General features: G+C 37.6%; 1 protein-coding gene across 1 annotated transcript in view; it reads left to right on the top strand.

Annotated features, from left to right (window-relative positions):
- gna13a (guanine nucleotide binding protein (G protein), alpha 13a) overlaps nt 1–23,595 on the top strand; it is a 45,743-nt gene extending 22,148 nt beyond the window's left edge. The window contains exons 2-3 of the mRNA XM_048555194.2: nt 6,765–6,815; nt 18,574–23,595. Coding sequence (XP_048411151.1) covers nt 6,765–6,815; nt 18,574–19,146 — 624 coding nt within the window. The 3' untranslated portion in view covers nt 19,147–23,595. The remainder of the gene's footprint in view (nt 1–6,764; nt 6,816–18,573) is intronic.

Below are 23,595 nucleotides of genomic sequence, written 5' to 3'. Positions count from 1 at the left end.
TAAATGCTTCAAGTTTAAAGGAATAAAAGCCACAAATTTTGAAAGTGACTATTTCTGAAGTTAGTTTCTGTTTAGTAAAAATCTAGTGATTTAGCACATTGAAAACCGAGAATAAAATCAACCAAAATGTTGCACAGTTTAACTGCACACCAACTTGATTACGGAAATTCTCAATAAGCTTACTTAAAGCAAATAGTGGCACGTTTCAAAGTAGTTTCTGTTGCTTCCTGACTTAGAGACCTAGCTGCTTTACATATCTCCAAATGAATTTTCAGGGATAGCAAGCTTATAATGTAAATCCACTCTACATTTGCAAATATTCTTTGTTGGATTGGTCATTTCAATAGTGAGTGTGTTGTGATGCAGATTGCTCCGTCCCTGGTTTGTCTCTTGTTTTCATTATATATTAGGAAGGCATTGATATTACAATGTTAATGGATTTTTTCCTTGAAAAAGTTTTAACTGTCTTAATTTATTAATTCTGTGGCCCAATTGCTGAACTGAATACAAATTCCATCTGTATACTACATCGGTTTACTCAAGGGATTTTGGTCTTTGTGTTAATGTTTTCCTCTTGTAAATTTAAAATTTCTTTCCTGAACTTTGTAGTCCTAGTCAAATATTAAAACTTTATTTTAGTCATTCATGAGATGTGAACACTGCTGGCTGGGCCAGCATTTACTATCCAACACTAGTTGGCCATGAGAATGTGGTGGTGAGCTGTTGTCTTGAATTGCTGCAATCCATTTGCTCATGTAGAACTACAACCCCATTAAGGAGGTACTTCCAGGACTTTGACCCAGTGGTACTGAAGAAACGGTGATGTATTTCTAAGTCAGGGTGGTGGGTGGCTTGAAGGGGTACTTGCAATTGGTTGTATTCCCAAGAATCCGCTGCCCCATTCTAGGTAATAGCGGTCATGGGGTTGAAGGTTACACATCAGTACCCTTAGTGAATTTCTGCAGTGCTACTTGTAAATGATACCCACTACAGCTACCGTACATTGTGGAGGGTGTGGATGTAGATGGTGACCGGCTCTGGGGGAGTCGGGACATGAGTCACTCGTTGCAAGATTCCTAACCTTGGATCTGCTTTTGTAGTCACTAGCTGTTACTCTCTCAGTTCAGTTATTCTACTGCATTTATTTGAAAAGCATTATTCCAGTAGTTTGAAAACTGTTAAAATGGTTAAAGCACATGTTTTGGATTCCCCATCTATTTTTATGTTGGTAGAAGAGGTTTCCACAGTGATTTGAATGTGGCATTATATCCTATAAGGATGCAAATTCAACTGCTTTTAAAAGAAAGTGTAGAGCTGGATGAACACAGCAGGCCAAGCAGCATCAGAGGACCAAGAAGGCTGATGTTTCGGGCCTAGACTCTCCTTCAGAAAATGATTTTCATTTTCTGAAGAAGGGTCTAGCTCCGAAACGTCAGCCTTCCTGTTCCTCTGCTGTGTTCATCCAGCTCTACACCTTGTTATCTCAGATTCTACAACATGTGCAGTTCCTACTATCTCTGCTTTTAAAAGAAACTTCTGTTAGGTTTACAATGAGATGTGTGTAGTCAATATTTCAAATCCAAAAGGGTGGATGGCATGGACTTGCTGTACTCCATATTTTAAGGCACAACAGAAAAACAAAGATATTAGGATTTGACCTGCAACCTTTGAGCTGTTTCATTAGCTTGACCAATTTTATTTCATTTAGCATGACATTTAGGCACTTGTGCCTGTTGTAAGTTTAAATTACTCAGTGAGTTTGCTAAGGCAGTAGCTCCAAAACTATTTCAGTACAATGAATTTGGTACTTGCCTGCATGTTGAATGTCAAAGTGATTGCATTCTTTGAAACTTTTTTTAATAAATGTGATAGATTTCAAAATGTAAATCTGGAAACTAGGCCCAAAATAGTGCTTCTTATTGTGTCGTGCACAGGTTTTTCATATCATGTATTTATGAAACCAAAATCATTTGAAGTAGTTACACCCAAGTGCTCCAGCTTTTCTGTGTTTTCTACCTGATAAAAGATTTTCTGTGGCAGTGTTGTTTGAGATGTCAAAAATCTTATGAAGTCTTGTGAATATGGATTTGTAACAAACAATGGCAGCTTCCTTGAAGTTCAGTTAAGTAACTGTACTTAATACTGTATTAACAAAATGCTTCACGTGCAAGGATATCCCAAGTCCTGCCTTTTTGCTTAGTGCTATTGTGGTCCTAAGAATAAAGCTTGAGCTTGCATTCTCATTTGTTTACACCTCAATATTTCAAATCCAGAAGGGTGGTTGGCATGGACTTGCTGTAATCCATATTTTAAGGCACAACATAAAAACACAGATATTAGCGATTTGACCTGCCAACAGTGGAGCTGTTTCATTAGCTTGACCAATTTTATTTCATTTAGCATGATATTTAGACACTTGTGTCTGTTGCAAGTTTAAATTACTCAGTGAGTTTGCTGACGTGAACACATCTTGTTATTTTGACTTCCACCAGCTTAGGAGCTGTCTCAGTTCTCTATAGTAAAAACTAATTTATCTATCCTCAATGATGTAAGCTGTGACATTTAATTGACAAGTCTTCACCTTTTATAAGCAAACCAGCCACCCTGTACCTCTTACAAATCAGTGAAAGTATCAGATGACTTGAGAAGTAGAGTCTTAACCAGCATAAGAATCATCTCGGCAACTCTTGTGAACAGAAACCCCAACTTCTTCCCAGTTTTACCCTCCATTATTAATCCACGTTTTCTCCCCCAACTTTGTGTATACATGTCGGTGTGGCGGGGTGGGGGGGCAGGGTTTAGAATTTTAATTAGTCGAGTTAAATGCTAATTGTTTCATAATTGCTTACCTGTTGCTAGAATCGATTTACCTGTAATTAATAACAATGTTTAAATACAGAAACTTGATCCATCCTTTCTGTGGATCTGGGCTTAACAGACAAATATGTTGGGGAATCCTTTTAAAATCTTAAATTATGTGATGATCATGGGAATTGTGGCTTCTTTGACCCTGTGAGTCATGTCAGTGTTTTATAATCATGCAAACATACTGAGAGCATGGAGATGAATCTGTCCAGAACTACTGTTGGCATGTGCAGCCTACAACTTCTGAATTTTACAGCATTGACAAATTAAGGAATGAACACTTTGGGTAAAGGAGTTAAATTCTTCAACTTACTTATTCCTTTTCATGCATGTCAATTTATAAAGTTCATTTATCCATTGAGCATCTTGATATAATGGTAATTGTGTATTCAAATTTAAGAATGTTTTAACATTGAGCAAAATACCCTGAATATTTGATTTCATACATTTGGAACTGTAACACTTGATCTGTACTGTGAAGTTCACTTAAGTCCAAATGCAACTTAAATGTTGATGAACTTCAAAAATGGACAATTTTAAGAAGTAAAATACCAGGTCAACATCTTGAGCCATGTATTTTGTAATTTTGGCTTTATACAACTAAATGGTAATTGTACATTTTTAGAGAAACTTTTTTTGTAATCTGTCATTTTTTTGGTCAGCCATTAAGTGTTATTAGCAGTCTCGACTTGAAAAGACAAGTATGTGATGCAACCTCTTGAGCACTTGAACAAAACAGTCTTGAAGGCAAGATGAAGCAAAAAATGTGACTATAACTTTTTTGTACTTAATTTGTTACGCAGATTAGCTAGCAGTCTTGCTCTGGTCGCACTTTAATTGCGATGTTTTGTATAAGGAAATCTTGCATTTGAATTTTTCACGAGATTTGCCAGGCAAATGCTTTTCCTTTCACTATTGTAAAATCACCCTTAAGATATTGAGAGTTTGCGTGCATGTGATCTGCTAACATGCATCATAAATGCTTATGAATTTAGATAATGTTCAAGTTTGATTTATACAGACTGTTCAGCTGTTCTAGGACTTATTATGCACATTAGGATAGAAGAGAAAATAGCTCAGGAGGGTGCCTGAAGTACGGATTTCTGTTGATAATTGTCTTAATGGCCTAAGTGATCCTGTCATTTCCTGTAAATATCCATTGTGATATGTATTAGATGCTTGTACTTAAAAACAAATTTTCTGCAGTAGTTGATTATGAATGGTTAGTTAATTTGAGTAATTGATTTTGTTTAGTAAAATTGTATTCCGGTTAAGTACCTATCAGATGTGTCAACTGGTATTTTTGTACAGTCATATTTAAGTTTTGATCGTAAACAAAATGAGTATAACTTTAAATACGTTTTGGGAGGAATTTTGAGTGGAATTGCAACAGTATAGCAATCGTTCAAAGACTGCTAAGTAACCATAGCATCGAATAATTGTGAATGAAGATGATGTCCCAGTTAATTTCGAGTCCTTAAGTTCATGTGTTACAGCGCCCAAATATGTTTCAAAGGGACAATGCATGCATGTTTCAAATCATCTGTCAGTTTATGGTTGGCAGAATTAGAATGGGAGTAAGTCCTCGTACTTGAAATTCAAATTTGAAATGCTGAGACTGGTGATTTTCTTGAAGATTTGAAATTTAAAATGTCGAGTTGTTTGAAACATGTTTATTTATGTGAAATGTTGTAACTGAATTGTTCAAATAAATGTTTTAACGTAAGGTTAAAGCTATCAAGTTTTGAACTTTGAAGTTGAATGAATGCACTGTGTTGCCTGCTGTTATGGCCTGAACTGGTCACTGTACCATTCACTAATGCAAAAAATATTCAAATAGTTTTTTTTGAATGAGGTTCAACATTTAAAAGCAGCTGCTCATTTTAAAACTAAAACAAGAATGACTGACAAAAATGCCTCATCACTTTTATTTATAAATCTTCCATTATGTTTATACATTTACAGCACATTTTCAGCAGAAGTGCAGTCTCAATTTGACTTCACATTGTATGTACCAGTTTAATTGTTTTGAAAATAAAAACTTGGCACAAATATAATCATTGTTCAAAATTGCAGTTTAAACAGCTTTACATTTTGAGGCATAGACAAGTGCCTTATTGTTTTATAATGCTTTTTTGCTGTTTGCTGTTGTGAGACAGAACAGCAAATTCTTTAAAACAAAACACTTCTTACGCAGACTCCACAACATAAAAGTGTCAAAAGTATAACTTTTCCAATTTCTATTAGGAGGAAAGGAGAAATCCTAGAATTAAACTAAGTGGAATTCTGAGTTGTGTTAATTTGCAAACAGCTTCACTGTGTACTCTGGGTTGCAGAGTGTTTGCAAATAAATATTTCTTATTACAAACAACATGTTTGGATCATTAGATAATGTTGAGACTAATGAACTTATTCATTTAATGGTTCCATATATCTGTAAAAACCATACCCTGTAAGTTCTTTTATTCATTCATGGGATGTGTGTCACTGGCCACCTTTTATTGCCCTCCCCTGGTTGCCCTTGAGAAGTCGGGGTGAGCTGCCTTCTTCAGCTGCTGCAAGTCCATATGCTTTAGGTTAAAAGCATAAGAACTAGGAGCAGGAGTAGGTCATCTGGCCCCTCGAGCCTGCCCCGCCATTTAATAAGATTATGGCTGATCTTTGAGACTCAGCTCCACTTATCTCTCTCTCTCTCTTCTCTCCCCCCACCCCCCAAACTCACCATAACGCTTAATTCCTTTACTGTTCAAAAGCTTATCTAGCCTTGCGTTAAAAATACTTCACTGGGCAGGGAATTCCACAGATATTGACCTACAATAACTTTGTGGAGGGAATTCCAGAATTTTGATACAGTGACAGTGAAGGAACTATTTTACTAGTATTTAAGCAAAAAGTATTTTAATAGAAATAATGAAAATCTGAATCAAAAACAGATGTGTTGGAAATACTCAGTACGTCAAGCAGCATCTGTGGACAAGGCAAGGCAGACCTAAATTACAGATTAATGATCTTTTATCAGAATCCGAATTCTGTTGAAAGACCATTTAATTTGAAATATTAGTACTACCTACCCCACTAATGATCAATACAAAAAGCCCCATGTTGAATTTTGTCTGTACTTTTGTGTTGATGGATACCTACGTTTTTGCAATCAAAACGAAATCAATTCAGCAGACGTCTTCCAGAAAGAATTCCACACATTGAGATTTTATGGTCACGCTTTGGTTGGTGAAGGTATTATTTGGAAAATCAACCTGAGGTCATTAGTGAACCTTAAGCATTTTTTCCCATGTTGACAATTGCCCAACTGATGTGTGTCATAGGTAAGAAGGGGTGCATTGAATTGAGGAAGTACCTAATAAACTTGGTGTTGATGGACAAGTACTGTTCTTTGCCCAAAGATTGCAGATAATTAATGTGCGGAAAGCTTTGACTTGTAATGTTGGTGTATATCGTGTGTTTAAAAGCCTATACATAGATTTGTCTTAAAATGTTTGACTTCTCACATTTTACTTGCTCAAATATACTTTGCAATTATCTTCAACTGTTAACAAACTATTTGGTATGCATCATAAAGATAGACAAAGGTAAATTGTTCTTTATGAATGTGCTCAAACTGATTTTTATTTAGTCTGTAGGCATGATGCAGCAACTTGAAATTATACAGGAGTTTTATTGTAGTTAAACATTGAGATACTTGGGCGTACAGGATTGTGCACTTAATTAGTTGGTCAGATCCTCAAGCAAGTAAAAATGTACAATTTGAAGACTGTAAAGCTGTTTCGTATATTTATAAGGTTTCTGAGTATTTGAATAATTAGCACCAACTTTAGAGCTCTGATTTGAAAGTTACATCTAGAGCTGTACTAAATGGCATTTTCCCCCCTTTTTCCCCCCAGGGAGAATCTGTGAAATATTTCCTGGACAACTTGGAAAGATTAGGAGATCCAGTAAGTAACTAATGAGTGCAGATTTTTCTCTACATGCATGCAATTTTGATGGGATAACTTTGGCTGAATAAAACAAACTTTATTCTTTTTGATATTGTAACTTAAAAATACGCTGTTCAAGTACTTCGTTAAAGAAAATGAAGGCTTTAATGTGCAATTAAGAATTTAAGTTTTAATGGTCAGAAATAAAAAGTAGAAAAATTTTTATTTGCTGTTTTAAATCCAGTTAAATGCTCTCTTAAATGATTTTTTTTTCAAGTTGTAATTTTTGTTGGCTTCCCTTTTCTGTGCTTAGATTCTCTTCTGTTCAAGCCAGTTAGTGTATGTGTACTTATGGCTGTTAAGATGGGATAAAGCATTTTGTTTTCAGCTTGTCTAGTGACCTTTTGTTCTTATCTGTTGGCTGGCTGAGTCAGCATTTACTTATTGCCCTTGAAGGTGGTGGTGAACTGCTGCAGTCAGTGTGCTATAGGTAGAACCATAATGCTGTTATGGAAGAAATCCTGTGGTTTTAATCCATCAGCATGGAAGGAACAGTAATATGTTTCCAAGTCAGGATGGTGAGAGGCTTGGGGAGCTTGCAGGTGATGTTTCCGTGTATTTGCTGCCCTTATCCTTTTAGATGCTAGTAGTTAAGGGATTGGAAGGTGTTGAAGGATCTTTGGTTAATTTCTGCAGAGCATCTTGTAGATAGTACATTGCTATTGAATGTTGGTGGTGGAGGAGGTAGATGTTTGTCTCTCTCTGTGTGTGTGTGTGTGTGTGTGTGTGTGTGTGTGTGTGTGTGTGTGTGTGTGTGTGTGGTACCAGTCAAGCAGGCTACTTTGTCCTGGATGTTGTTGGACCTGCACTTATCCATGCAAGTGGGCAGTATTTCATCTCTCACCTGCCTTGTCTTGTTGGTGGTGCTTTGGCTTTGGGAAGTTGGGAGGTGAGTTATTCACTGTATACCTAGTCTCTGACCTATTCTTGTAGCCATTATATTTACATGTCTAGTCCAGTTCGGTTTCTGTTCAGTAGTAACCCCTGGCACTTGTGTGCTATGAATGTCACTTACCACTTTTCAGCCCTAGCTTGGATATGGTCTCGGTCTTGCCACATTCAGACACTGGTTGCATCAATATTTGAGGGGTTGCGAATGATGCTGAACATTGTGCAATCATTAGCTTAAGATCTCATGTGCTGACCTTATGTTGGAGGCAAGGTCACTAATGAAGCAGTTGAAGGTATTTGGATGATCCTAGGACCCTACCTTGCAAAATTCCTGCAGGGATCTCCTGGAGCTGAGACGACTTACCTCCAACAACTACACTCCTCTTCCTTGAATGTCAATTACAATTCCAACCAGTCGATAGTTTCCCCCTGGATTCCCATTGACTTCAGTTGTGTTAGGGTTCCTTGATGCCACGCTTGGTCAAATGCAGCCTGGATGTCAAGGATAGTTATTCTTACCTCGCCTTTTGGAATTCAGTTCATTTGTCCATGCTTAAACCAAGGCTGAGGTCAAGAGCTGTTTTGCCGTGGCAGAACCCAAATTTGGCATTGGAAAGCAGAGTTTTTTTTGAACAATGAGGTATTATTGTTTGGAGGCAACTTTGTCCCTGCAAGGACTGTGTGACACTCTTCCTGATACTGTCATAGACAGGTGCATCTGCAGTAAGCAGGTGGTGAGAATGAAGTAAGTATGTTTTCCTCTCTTGTTAGTTCCTTCACCACAGATCCAGTCTAGCAGGAGTTTCCTTGAACTCTCGGCCAACTTGATCAGAAGTACTGCCTCTAAGCCATGCTTGTGAGTACATTCTGTGCTCTTGATACTCTGAGCTACCTTCAACATGAGGAGCACCGATTCGTCCGTTGAGGGAGGACTGTATGTGCTGATCAGCAGGTTTCCTCGACCATGCTTGACTTAATGCCATGGAACTTCAGTGTGTCCAGAGTCAGGTTGAGGACTACCAGGGCAACTCCCGACTGACTGTATACCATTGCGCTTCCATCTCCACAGAACATATTTGGTGGTGTCTTAGACATTGTCATTCTCTCAGAGTCATGAGACAATCCTTGACTAATCTGTGAGATGGCTCTCCCAATTTTGGCAGTAGCCCCTGAAGGAACGTTGATAAGGCTGTTTTGCCATTATCGTTTCCAGTGCCTAGGTTCCCTGACAGGTAGTTGGTCTGTTTTCATTCACTTTTTTTTGACCCTTTTGAAATGGCCAGTCAGTTGTATCAGAGGGCAGTGAAGAATCAGTCACGTTATGTATCTAGACTCACATGCAGGCCTGACCAAGTAAGATGTTAGTGTCCTTCCATGAAGGACCTTAGGTAGATTTTCACAAGCATGGTTGTCATTAAAATTTTAGTTTCAGATTTTTAATTGAATTGAAATTCCACTACCTTGGTTTCAGACCCAAATCCCGAGAGCATTACCTGGGTCTCTGGATCAGTAGTTGAGTGATAATGCCTGTAAGCACTTATCCTCATAGGTTATGTTGCATTGTAAATGGAAATCTGTTAAGTTCATGTTTTTCATTTGATCTGTTATCAGTAAGGTTGCCTGGGTATGGTGAAGATAATGTGCTCCATTTTCACATAGTGCATGGCATTGTGGAAACAAACTATTTTCAGCTGAAAGGGCTGTATGCTGTTAATTCACACACCTCTGGCTATGCAGTTCCCTGGCAATTTTTCCATTTTCATAGAACCCCCACAGGGTGGAAGCAGTCCTTCTGGTCCATGGAGTCCACGCTGACCATCAGAACAAGATCCCTCCTAGACCCATACCTGTAATTCTGCATTTCCCTTTGCTAATCCACCTAGCCTGCACATCCCTGGACGCTCATTTCTTTGAACATGGATATTTCTAAACCTACCACAAAGTAACATGGTATAATGCTTCTTTTGTCTCAATTCTGTGTCTGTTTTTTTTATTGTTTGTGCTGAATATCACCTATGCCATAGTTAAATGAAGAAACCCACTTTTGTAACTTTAGTATGAGCTTGCTTATGAGTATTTAATTTGGCTACATGTCGTACTATTTAGAAATTATGGTGCACTAATGTACATCAAGAAACCATATAATTGCACTTTTAACCAATTCACGAAGAAATGTACAGGTATATGTGGTTCCAGTAAATCATTATGTAATGAGCTTGTATTCTGGAACTGTTTTTATACTTGGATTTTCTAATCTAAAGATTTGTCTTTTTCACTTCCATCTGCTAAAGGATACATTTCGTGACAGCCATACTGCATTTATTCCCCCAGTATTCCATAAGAGCAGAGTCAAATGCATTGGTATTTTTTTTAAAAGGACTTTGGATTTTCCTGAGCTGATGAAATAGATGACCTGTATCTGACTTGCTAACACTCAACCTTTCACTGTTCCGTCTGTGTCCATCCTTCTGAACACTGATCATATACAAGAGAATTTGGCATATTTCTAAAAATACATGATCGTCAAGCTGAGTATAGAATTTTACAGTACTTGGACAACATAACCCCATTCTGCTACACAACAACCCTATAAGGGCACTTAGAGACGTAGAGATGTACAGCGCAGAAGCAGACCCTTTGGTCCAAATTGTCCGTGCTGAACAGATATCCTGGATAAATCTTTAGTACTATTTGCCGGCATTTGGCACATATCCCTCTAAATTCTTCCTATTCATATATCCATCCAGATGTCTTTTAAATTTTGTAATTGTACCAGCTGCCTCCACTTTCTCTGGCCACTCATTCCATACATGCACACCCCTCTGCACGGAAAAGTTGCCCCTTAGGTCCCTTTTGTATCTTTTACGCCTCTTACCTTAAACCTGTCTCCTCTAGTTTTTGACTTCCCCCATTCTGGGCAAACAACCTTGTGTATTAATCCTATCCATTCCCCTCATGATTTAATAAACCTGTATAAGGTCACCCTTCAGCCTTTGACACTCCAGGGAAAATAGCCACAGCCTATTCAGCCTTTCTCTACAGCTCAAACTCTCCAACCCTGGCAACAAATTTTCTGAACCCTTTCAAGTTTCACAACCGGAATTGCGCAGTGTTCCAAAAGTGGCCTCACCAATGTCTTGAACAGCCACAACATGACCTCCCAGCTTCCATACTCGTTGCACTGATCAATGAAGACAAGTATACCAAATGCTGCATTCACTATCCTATCTACTTTCAAGGAACTATGAACCTGCAGTCCAAGATCTTTGTTCAGCAGCACTCACCAGGTCCTTACCATTAGTTGTATAAGTCCTGTCCTGCCCTGCCCTACCTTTCCAAAATGCAGCACCTCACATTTACCTAAATTAAGCTCCATCTACCACTGCTCGGCATATTGCCCCATCTAATCAAGATCCTGTTGTACTGAGGTAACTTCCTTTACTGTCCCTTACACCCCAAACTTATTAACCATATCTCCACTGTTCACATCCACATAATTTATATAAATGACGAAAAGCAGTGAACCGAGCACTGATCCTTGTGGCACACCGCTGGTGACAGGCTTCCAGTCTGAAAAGCACTCCTCCACAGTCACTCTCTATGTTCAACCTTTTGAGCCATTCTGCATCCAAACGGGTGGTTTTCCCAGTGTTTCATGTGATCTAACCTTGCTAACCAGTCTACCATGAGGAACACCTTACCACCATAGACCACGTCCGCCACTCTGTCTCCATGAACTCTAAATGTTACTACTCAGAAAACTCAATCATTCATCAAATAAACTATGGATAGCCCTCCACACTTCCAACAGTGCATGAAAATGTAATACATTGTGTTCTCAAATCTCTGGAGTGAGGCTTGAATCTCTTGAATTGCTTGATGTAGAAACAGAAATGTTTCAATCAAAGCAAGATTGACAGCTAAAAAAATTATTAAATTCCATTATTTATGATGATTAGCAATCAGCATATTATCAGGCTTTACCTTCTAAACACAATGTATTCTGTCAAGGCACAAAGGCCCGTTCGAGTCTTAAAGTCATACAGCCGAGAAAAGGCTTTTTGGCCTCTTGAGTAGCTCATAGCTAAAATGTTTCATCCAGGCAACATCCTGGTAAATTTCCTCTGCATTCCCTCCAGTACTTCAGCTGTAGCCTAACCAAGGTTTTATACAGCTCCAGTATAATCTCCTTGCTCTTGTCTATTCCATGACTGATAAAGGCAAGTGCCCTCCATACTACCTTAACTATCCTATTACCATGACCTGCCACCTGCTGGGATCTGTGGACAAGTAGTCCAAGGTCCCTATGTTCCCTTTGACCTTCTTAATATCTTGCCATTCATTGAGTACTCCCTTGTCTTGTTACTACTTCTGAAGCTCCCCATCTCACTTTTCAGAGTTAAATTTCATCTGTCACTGATTTTCTCATCTTATCAACCTGTCCATTATTTTCCTGGAACCCAAGACTACCTTCCTCATTGTAAACCACCTGGTCAATCTTATTTTTAATCAACCTGTTTGAAGATGTTAAAACAGTTCATCTTTAAAGGGCACAACAATTGTCAGCAATCCCTATTTGTAATGAAAATGATTTCTGATTGCTAGATTAAAAAACGTTAAATTGTTCAAATGTCTTTAGATTTTTATTTATAACAATGTACAGAAATATTTTTCAATTTTGCAAAAGCACTTATCAATAGTTTGTGACAATGATCAGACTTTATGTCAAAGGATAAACTATTATTTCCACAGCCTACTTCTCACATTCTGCATTGGTTTTTGAGTATTGTTTGGCATACCTAATAAAACTCTGCTGAACAGTGATCTAATAATAAGAATTGCACGCTCAATATGAAATATCTCAACTTGGCAAAATCAGAATGTTGTTTGAGAAAATTGTATACTTGAACAAAGTATGCGTGTACTTGAGATACACAGGAATTAATCAAATTTATCCCTCAGAACAGGAATTCACCATGAAAATCGTAACCATATATAAATTAGCCCTGCACGCATTAATATGCACGTATCTGCATTGGAGGCAAGCAGGTTATTTAAGACAGAGGGCACACTCACCTTCTACAGTCATCAACAGTAACTCTTTGAGGAGTCATTGATTTTAAGAAGTCCTTTTGTGGCTCAGAATCATGTTGTTTTTGAGTACTTCTATGGAGTGCACCAGAAGTGCAATTACAAGGTATAGTGAAGGTGTAAGATGCTGTGGGTTGTTAGCAGTGATCCAGAATAGGACTCAGTGAATGTTCACGTTTGTGGTTGGAAGCTTTGATTGTGCACAGAAGTAGATTCAGCACAATATCTGTGTCTCTGTGCTGGCTGAGCTTGAGCTATATAGCCCAATCCCACACTTCAGCTTCATGGTCTATAACCCTGTAGGTGCAGTGTTTCATGTGCACATTGAATTCAATGTGCATTCCTCCCTCCTCTACTCTTATCAGGCAGGGTTGCAGACCCCCATGACCCACTTGTAGGATGGAAATAATCCTTAATTTCCAGCAAATTCTTACTCTTGTTAAATTTACAGTTCTTGGTTGTTATGTCTCTTGCTGGTAGTAGATTTTTCCTGTCCATTCTGTCTCTTACACATATATTTACTTAAATTAAATCTCTCTTAGCCTCTTCTGTTCCAAATAGCCCCAACCTTTCCTGTTAGCTAAAGTTCCATCTTCCCAACAACATTGTTACTAAGTCTCCTCTGATTTCTCTCCACTGCAATCGCAAATCAGAAACAGGAGCCCTGGTCATTTTCTCTTATCATTCTCTTCTCTAGTATTGGACACTGATGCTAGTTGTACTATTGCCAGCCAGGTTAAATCAGAAATCAAACTTAATGGCCCATGTAACTTTGTGTTGCATTTACCAGATAAGATAAGGAGAGAAGCTCATATGCTTCAAATTTGTAATGTTATTAAATATGTCAACTTTGTAAACTACATTTTTTAAAAATTCTAAACTTAGACTGGATTTGGTTGCCTCACAGCCCTTGGAAGCTAGTTGCAAAAATGTGTCTTTAGTTTTGAAATTTAGTGATTTACTATATTATGATACAGGCTTAATCCATAGTCAGCCACTTTGTTCCATTTAGCAGTGCTGTTGGAGCTGAGAGTTGTCAATACTTGATGGATAAACAATCTTCATTTGGTCATCTTCTGTGGAGAATACCAAGTCAAGGACATAGTGGATATTCGCACTGATTCTTCCTGTTCAGTGTGATTTTTGACAGTTGTGCAAAGTTTGCTCAATGCCAGTGACAAACTATCTGCTTTTGTGACATTCATCCAAGTCATATTCTTGAATTAAGCAACATGAGTATGGTCAAAATTTGCACCTGGTTTTCATATTTTGTTGGTGCTGGTCTCTGCATTCACCCTTCCATGCAAACCAGAGGAAAGAACACATGCGTCACTTTAAATGTGTAATTGCTTCTCATGGCAATTCTTCTACAATTTAAATTGGGATGCATTCCAAATGCTCAAATCTATAATTGTCTGATTGTTATGCTGTTGATTCTTGATTTCAGTGAGATGAGTAAACTGATGCCAGATCTGTGTGCATTTATTAGGTACAAAGAACACAGGTTCATTGAAGTTGAGCGTTCGGCATCAAATAAATATTTAATTACTTGCATATTCAGTTAACTCTGCTAGAAATAAGTTAATATTGGTGTTATCAGTACTCCATTCTGTAGAAAGCTGCTGTTAAAAGTACCGCATATATTTGCATGCAGGTGAGGCTAATACTCAACAATGTTTGTCCTGCATTTGTCTCTAAAATAAAAGCTTACGCAAATAATTGTTCACTGATGAAAAAGTATGTTGCAATTTTGAATAATGGAATATTATTAGCAATGTTAAAAGTGCATATTTCTTCAGGAGACCGAACTTCCATGGTTACCAAATAAATTGATCTTGTGTGCTTAAAATTTGTACAGAGCTTTTTTTGTTGAGGTATGTGAAGTTGGATGTGGTATTGACTTGTTAATTGGGTAGTATAGTTTTGATCTGATTACATTACCAAAGTGATTTGGCAGAGAGAGATTTAAAATGTCTGATACTGAAAAGCTGTGTCTCCTGATTAGTGAGCCTGAAATCAAGAGATATGGGGTCAGGTAGGAAGGTGGAGTTGGGGTTGGAGGTTGGCCATTACTGTGTTGATTGACAGAGTAGTCCCTCTAGAAATTTCTGTTTCCTATGTTCCCACAGTCTAATGACCATGTTCAAATAATCAATAGATCACAATGTTTGGAAACCCATTCATACACGCAACGTTTCATTTTGGCTATCAGATGATTATTTTGGAATTTTGCATTTTTTAAAAATGGACCTCAGGGTGTATGCCTAAATACAGTTGAACACTGGGTTTATGCTGCATAGCAGTTATTACAAAATGTGTGAAAATGAACTGATAGCTCCCTTTTCCTTAACACAGCACATTAAAGGATGTGGGCTGGTTGCAGGTACAATAGAAAAGTATTACGCGACAGTTGATCACTTAAGAGTCTGTATTGTCCCACTTATTGAGTTCCTGTTCTTGGCTATGTCCAATATGATATTGGGCAAAGACCAGGCATTCATTTGTAATGATGAGTAATCCTAGATTTTTTTTATTCATTCTCAGGTGGACTTGTGTGTCACTGTTTGGGCCAGTAATTAATGCCCTTAATGCCTTGTTTGTTAATCCACATTTTTCTTATGTAATTGATTAATCCTGGACATCAAAATTACTGCCTCTTGTACTAAGGTTAAGCACATTGTTTAAACAGATAGCATCTTTCGTAGAGCCATAGCCATTACAGCATAGTAAAAGTCTCTTCAGCCCATAGAGTCTGGACTCTATGGAAAACAGTTGCAGTCTATCCCATCTCTCTTCGTAACTATAACTTCAGCCAAGCAGAGTCCTCTAAATCTCCTCAATCTTGCCCAGTCCAGTGAAATGGGTTCAGAAGCAAAACCTGTGCTGACTGCACAGTTTCCCCACCCCATTTTCACTCGTAAATAATGCAGTGAAAAGAGAACTCAACTCAAAAGTTGCAAAAACCAGGGTTAGAGTTAACTGTGCTAAACTTAAATAAAGGGAGTTACAAAGGAATGAGGGCACAGCTGGCTGGGATGGACTGGGAACTGAGTTTGGAAGCACTGCAGACATAAATATAAATTAGATCAAAGTGGAGCACTTGGCTCCTGAAATCTGCTTCACCATTCAGTAAGGTTATGGCTGATCTGATTCCTCCACATTTCCTGCATATCGATCTAGCTCTACCTCAAAAAAAATATTTGAAGGTTCTGCCTTTTCTGGAAGAGCGTTCCAAAGACTAATGACTCTCTGTCAGAGGAATAAATTCCCTTTGTCAGTCTTAAATGGGCAGTCCCTTATTTTTAAACTATGACTCTAGGTCTAGATTCTCCCATGAGACAAACATTTTCACGTCTATCCTATAGCCCTCAAGATCGGAGGTTTCAATCAAGTTGCCTCGAGCTCTTCTGAACTGGGGAGAATGAGAGCCTAGCCAGTCCCCATTAGAATTTCCCCATAAAGCCCTGCCACCCAATGCACACGCAGACACAGATGTATCTTATCTGAACTGGGCTAAACACATTTATGTCCTTTCTTAAATATGTTGACTAATACTGTACACAGTGCTCCGGTTGTGGTCTTGCCAATGCCCTTAAAATTGAAGCTAACCTTTCGTGTTGAATTTCCCTTGCAATAAATGAAAATATGGTATTAGCTGTCCTTATTTGCTGTATGTACATATTAACATTTATGATTCGGTTAGTCTATCCCCTGCATTTCAGAGCTTTGCAATCGCACTTCGTCTACCACATGACTGATCTCTCACCGACAGTTTGTTTTAACAGCCAGAATAAAAATGGAGAATTTCACATGTCCCCACATTATACTCTGTATGCTAGGTCTACTCACTTAACTGGACCATATACCTTTGCACCCTCCTTGTGCCCGCTTCAGAACTTATTTTCATTCCTATCGTTTGACTGGCTCCCACCAGCTTCAATTTTCCAAGTTTCCTAGCACCCCTTTTTATTTTTTATGTAAATTGTTAAAAGTGAGGGCCCCAGCATTCATAATTTCTAGATTTGTACCCAACAGCAGTGACAGAACAATGATTTAAAGTTCCAATTAAATGGTATGTGTCTTAGGTTGGAACTCCTAAATAGTGATGCCCTCTAGCATCAGATGCTGTTGTCATTAAGATGGTGGGTTTTGAAGGGTGCTGTTGGATGCACCTTGGCGAATTGCTGTGATGAATTTTGTACATAGTTTAGACTGCTGCCACTGTGCTGGTGGTATAAAGAGTGAAAGTTGAAGCTGCTGGAAGGGGGTGCCAATGGAGTGGGTTGCTTTGCCTGGAAGTGTTGAGCTTCTTAATTGTCTTTGGATCTGTACCCATCCAAGTAAGTGGAGAGTATTCCATCACACTCTTGATTAGCTCCTTGTGGAAGGTGGACAAAGTTTAGGGGAGGCATGCAAGTTATTTGCTGCAGAGTTCCCAGTCTTTGACTTCGAGAGACTAAATGGAAGTCTGAAATACTTGTACCCAAATATTTATATGGCTGGACCAATTCAATTCCCGATCACTGGTAACCTGGAAGATGTTGAGAATGGGGATTCAACAATGGAAATGCCATCGGATGTTTTGGAGAGATGGTTCAATCCTCCTTTATTTGCAGTCAGCTGCTTTTTAACTTGCAGATAGAAAGCACTTGTATTTATTGGCCGCAGTTTAGATTTTAATTCTGGATACCACTAATCTGCTGCTTATCCTAATAAGGCCTGTTCTGCCATCAGATTTTGTAGGTCTGTCATAAATCGGTTTTGATTGTGAAATTGGTAGCAGAAAGTAGGTGGTGTAAAAATTCCATTACTGATTTCCCCAAATCTGAAACTGAAACATCAGGATAAAAGCGTCTGGCAGTGTTTCGTTGTGGGTTGGTGAAGAGCCTGCCAAACCACAGATAAGATTACTTTTGGTTGTTGAGAGTTGTTACTAACATATCCTTTTTTGTTATTACATTGGCCATTTTTAAATAAATTGGAAGTCCTTTGATTAAGACGTCTTTGTCCTCAAATTCGCAGATTCTCTTAAATATTGCAAGAAATTATGAAATTTTATACATAGTACACATTCAAATAAAACAAGTAAATGGCCTACTAAACTTGGAAATTCTTGCATGAATTTTTAAAACCTGAATCCACATAAAAGTAATACAAATATTTTATCTCTTGCATCCTGCTCCCTCAGAACAACACACAATCCATCAACCACTTTTGAAGTAACTGTAGTGAACTGTTAGGTTTGATTCTTTGGGGCTGTTGCCAGTGTACTACTCCTCCCAGAGTGCAAGAATGTATTGATGAACTACTTCACCTTGCTATCAGCTTTCCCAGACTATTAGGTTTGTTGAGCAAACTTTAATCAGAAAGATGGCATGGCCAGCCATAGGTTGACTGTTTTTTGTACAGAAATGCTCCACTGTTACAACCAGTCCTTTAGGAAAAAAACTAGTGTGGCTGCTTTTTAACAAAACATAGTACAGGAGCTGAAGTGTTGAGAAGCCTGAAAATTCCTAGTTTTCCGAGAATATTATCTGTTTCGTGATATTTTTGAGCTACGTTTACAAAATTGGAACAATGGTATTCCATAAAGTGATAACTTGAGGAATGCATTTTAAGATGTAAATTGGAATTTTAATGTGTTATCTTCAGGTATTCAGTGCATTGATGTTATTTTCTGTTTAGAACCGAATCATGTAGACTCAGTATTAATCAGCCCTGATTTCTTCTTTAGGAATATCTTCCAACACAACAGGACATTCTACTAGCACGAAGACCGACAAAGGGAATACATGAATACGACTTTGAAATTAAAAATGTGCCCTTCAAGATGGTAGATGTGGGAGGACAAAGGTCAGAACGAAGGCGCTGGTTTGAATGCTTTGATGGGGTGACATCCATTCTGTTCCTGGTGTCTTCAAGTGAGTTTGACCAGGTGCTTATGGAGGACCGGCAGACAAATCGCCTGAGTGAGTCCTTAAACATCTTCGAAACAATAGTAAACAACAGGGTCTTTAGCAACGTCTCCATAATTCTTTTCCTTAACAAGACGGACTTGTTGGAGGAGAAGGTCAAAACTGTTAGCATCAAGGACTACTTCCCTCAATATGAGGGAAACCCCCATGAGCTCTCTGATGTCCAACAGTTTTTGGTGCAGTGCTTTCGTGACAAACGTCGAGACCAGCAGCACAAACCACTCTACCATCACTTCACCACCGCCATTAATACGGAAAACATTCGTCTTGTCTTCCGTGATGTCAAGGACACTATCCTCCACGATAACCTTAAGCAGCTGATGCTCCAGTGACATCAGTTACTTTGTCACTTTTAGTATCTGGCACTGACAGCAGCTTACACCAGAGTGAATTAAGGTTACAGTTCCTTCAAAAACTTAAGGCAGCTGCTGTAAACTGCTCAACTGAAAAATGCCAAATTTATTTTTCAGACTTGACCTTTCAATTCCTTTGTTCCAGTTGAGTTTTCCTGAGGGTATTCTAATCAAGTGTATTCTTAGGCAACCTGACAAGGTTTACGATTTTGTTTCTTCAAAAATGAAGATACATGAAGCATTGCCAGATAGTACAAAGCTGTGGTGTTGAATGTTGAAATTGTCTTGTTAATATCTGCTCTCTCCCTCTTTCTCCCGGACCCCCAAACAAAAAGGGCTGTTACAAAGCAAAAGTAATTATTTATTCCAAAAAGAAATGTTTTTGTTACAGACATGGATTAATGACATTTTGTTCATGAGTCCATTTGGGAATGAAATATGTTGTCACTTCCAAATGGTTTTCATGACTTTTCAAAAATGTTTAAAATTTTGCTATTTGGTCTACTATTGATAGGTGACTTAGTCAAAGTGTGGTACATATGTAACCTATTGAAATGTGAAGCTATCACAGTTTGCCCAAGTTGGGTTGTTAATATTGGATTTAGTATGTGAAACCACCCCCAAATGGAGGTTTTACAAAACTTGTTTGGTATTTATGTAACATTTGCAATGTTTACATAATATTTTATCAAAATTGTACGGAAATACCACATTTTACAGAATGGCTTCAATTGTTCGGAGTCTGGGCCTAGTGTAAAAGACTCTTGAATGAATGGCACAGGTACAATACCTTATCACCTGACAGATCCTAACCTATAGTAGTAAACCAATATTCTGAAATATTATATAGTATGACTGTAAAGTTACTAAATATTATTTGTATTCATTGGCCACTTAATGAAAGGTATTGGCTTCAGCTAGATGTCAGCAAAGCATGATTTACAAAGCTTGGTGTAGCTTGTGGATCACACCTCCGTACGAGCACCCTTAAAATAATATTGAGGAATGAGGGCTATTTTAAAAATGAACCTGGGAGCTCTTTTTTATAATACAGTTTATAGCTGAAGAATTTTTCTTGGTATTGAAGCATTTGATAGTACTCTATGGCTGAAATAATCCTGCTGTTTGTTTTAAAATATTAATGATGTGATCCCTGAATTTGTAATGCAATCTATGAATTTTTTTGAAAATGAGATATAAAACATTGGTTTTCACTTTATAAATCAACACTTGTAACGTCAAAATACATTCACTGGCAGTATAGATCATGGATTAACTTACTTTTTAAACAGTGAACTTCTATAATTTGTCCCATTTGAATTCAGGGTTTAGAATTCACTAATTTATCTGCAAACCTCTCTTCTGTTGGTTGGTAATTTCTAACAGAAGCCTTATTAAATTTATCATACATTGCAAAGTGCAAAAGTTCTCTTTTTTGGAATACTTTTTACAAGTTAGTATTAATAATTGCCATATTTGTGTAGCAATGAATTACTAAAAGACCTGAATTTTATAAATTTACAAATTGTGTTAAAATGTTCTTTATGCTATCTTTAATATTGGTATCTTTACAGACTTTACAATACATAATATTTGATTCATGTCACTGTGGCAGGTACAGATCTATGCAGTCAGTTCTACCTAGATTGTGTCTTTGTTAAAATAGCCATAACTGAGTTGAAACGGAAATTAAAATATGAAGCTAAAACAGGAAATTCAAGGAACTCCACGCATCTGCAGTCAACATTTTAAATTGATAGCCTTTCTGATGAAAAGTCATCAACCCAAAATATTTAACGACTCATCTCACCACAGTAACTGCTCTGTATTTCCAGAATGTTTTTTATTTTTAATTCCGAACTCCAACATGGGCAGTAGGTTTGCTTTTGTATCAGAATTTGGAGCTAGTGGGCATCAGAGCTTAAATTAACTTCCTTAAATGCTCCATTTTTTAGTGGGGCAGGGTGGTGGGAAGAAATCATTTTGGAATTACGTTGTCTTAACAAAAAGTTAATTCACAAACTAAAGACAGTTCATTCTTGGTCTTGTTGAACTTTGCAACTGTTTCCATGCCTTGATCAAGTTAGAGGTAACTCAATATTTACATAATTTTATTTTGTTCATTAAAAATGCAATATATTCTAATTAGTGCCCCAAAAGACTGTCTACAGTGAAGAGAATAGTTTTAGAACGATGATCTTAGAGAAAATCTTTGTACTTCCTATTTTGAAGTATTTTGTTGTGGCACGGTCTGTAGCCCTTAATACAATGTACTGTGAAGTCTTAGGCGTTTGAAACTAGAGTAACTGTACTGTACAGTCTAAGAGGTTATCAAACTGCATTTTATGATATCATGCTATAATTTATTGTGCCTACTGTGCAGCAATTTCAGATTATTTTTAGTCAAACTGTTTGGTTGACATCCGTCAGATTGGACTTCAACCTGGCTGACAAGATTACAAGAGCCTTAATTATCCACTAATTATTACAGATATGTAGAAGGAGACAGTAATGTTTCATCTGTCTCTGATCTTGAGACATTACAAAATAACCACACATAACCCTTAAGTTGAACAGATAACAAGTATTAAAATAATGAATTTGCTGTAGCTTTTTTGAAGAATCTAGTGTTACACATGATCTGTCATAATCTACTTTCCTTATTATTTCGCCTTTTGAAGGCTTTTATTGGATCATTTTCTCTGATTTACTCGCAGTGACCACTTTTTGTTTGTGTACCTGGAACAAAATACACAGTGCAGTGCCATTACACCTGAGCTGGATACTCTTCTCACGTCCTTGCATACGCTTACACCAGTGTTCCAAGTTTATGTTGGGGTACTGAAGGGTTGGGATCCAACCCAGCTGTATTTATCATTGTGTTTCCCTACTTTCTGTAGGGTACCACGTTCAGTTGTTGCATCTTTCGTTAAGATTGCCTGCTCAGAACTGCTAACTCTACAGAAAAACAACTTCTCGTGCTGGTACTGTCCATTATTGAGGCCAGCAATAATAAATTAAGTGCTAAAATATTTGCTGTCCTCAGTAAGCAAGTATCATTTTGTTCATTCTGAGAGACATTGTATAGCAAGGTACTTAATGTTTATTTTAAACTTTTTTCTGATTTTTTTACTGATTCAAGACATTTGAAGATGAGCTTGTCGTAAGTTTGTGAAAGTTTTATCTCCTAAGGTCTAGTTTTGTATCATGTGCAGTTCATCTCATTGCATTGCTGCATCATGCTGTTGTGCTAAACCATGTGAGAACAGCAAAAGATTCCTTCAACTCTGCACAAATCATTTGGGTGGCAGTTCAGTTTTAGACAAAAAAGCTCTGAGCTCCTTCATTTTTGTAATGTGATCCAAATTACAAATAAGTTGTTCTGGTAAAGCCAATATCAAAGCAGAAACTGGTGCCAGTTAGTAATTGCTTAATATATTGAATGGAATCAAGACACTCAAACTTCTTCCCCCGCCTTTTCTCTCTGCAAACCTACAAGTGCTTCAACTAATGACATTTAATTTAATGCAGAAGTGGAAAATCTTCCTGGTGGAATTTTGAGTTTCACATCCAACATATTCTGCTTGTTTGTTCAGGAAGCAGCCTGCCAGAAATTGAAGATTAAGGCTAGTCACTGCTTGCATACCAATTTGCATCTTTTATTGTCTATTGTTTTTCGCACAAGTCCACCATTTTCATCAGTGAAACCACTGAATTCATTGCTGCATCCTCACTTTGCAGAATAGATGTTTAGTTCCACATTCTTATGAAACTGTGTCGCAGTTGTTTGAAAGTTAAGAGTATTTAGCTGTACATTTAAACACTTCATAGTCCCCTCTGGTCACAGCAATCCTTTTGAGCCCTTTGGATATTTCAAACTTTTCTACAGGTTGCCTTTGAATTGTTATTACTACTTTCTTATATGACTTACAAGATGACTTTAGTTTTATTGGGTAACTTAATGATGGTCTCAAGTCACTTGGAATGTATCTTTTGGCATATGTTTGATCAAAAATGTTCTGTAAACACGTTTCTGTTTCTCCAAGGGCTTTTACGAGTTCTTTTATTAATTCACCTAATGCAACTTTTCTGGTACTTAAAAATTTCAAAATATTCTTTTCCTCCGATGTCATAATGTTTGGTACTTAATTTGTCTCTATACCCTCTTAAATTGCTTCATCATAAATTCATTTGTATATCCTGACCCCTCTTCTTGCTATACATCCCTCAAATAATATTTTACCATCTTTGCCTTTCATGTACCTTGCCATCACGCATCTGGTGAGACCATTACTCTGTAGTCTGCTGATATGCTTTTTTTCTCAGTTTCATTATACTCTGGTATGTTTATTTTGGATGTGAGTTTGCTCGCTGAGCTGGAAGGTTAGTTTTCAGACGTTTTGTCACCATTCTAGGTGACATCATCAG

The sequence above is a fragment of the Stegostoma tigrinum genome, chromosome 22 (assembly GCF_030684315.1).
Source record: "Stegostoma tigrinum isolate sSteTig4 chromosome 22, sSteTig4.hap1, whole genome shotgun sequence".
Classification (NCBI taxonomy): Eukaryota; Metazoa; Chordata; class Chondrichthyes; order Orectolobiformes; family Stegostomatidae; genus Stegostoma; species Stegostoma tigrinum.
The sequence above is the reverse complement of the archived record's forward strand: the minus strand, read 5'-3'. Positions and strand labels throughout refer to the sequence as shown.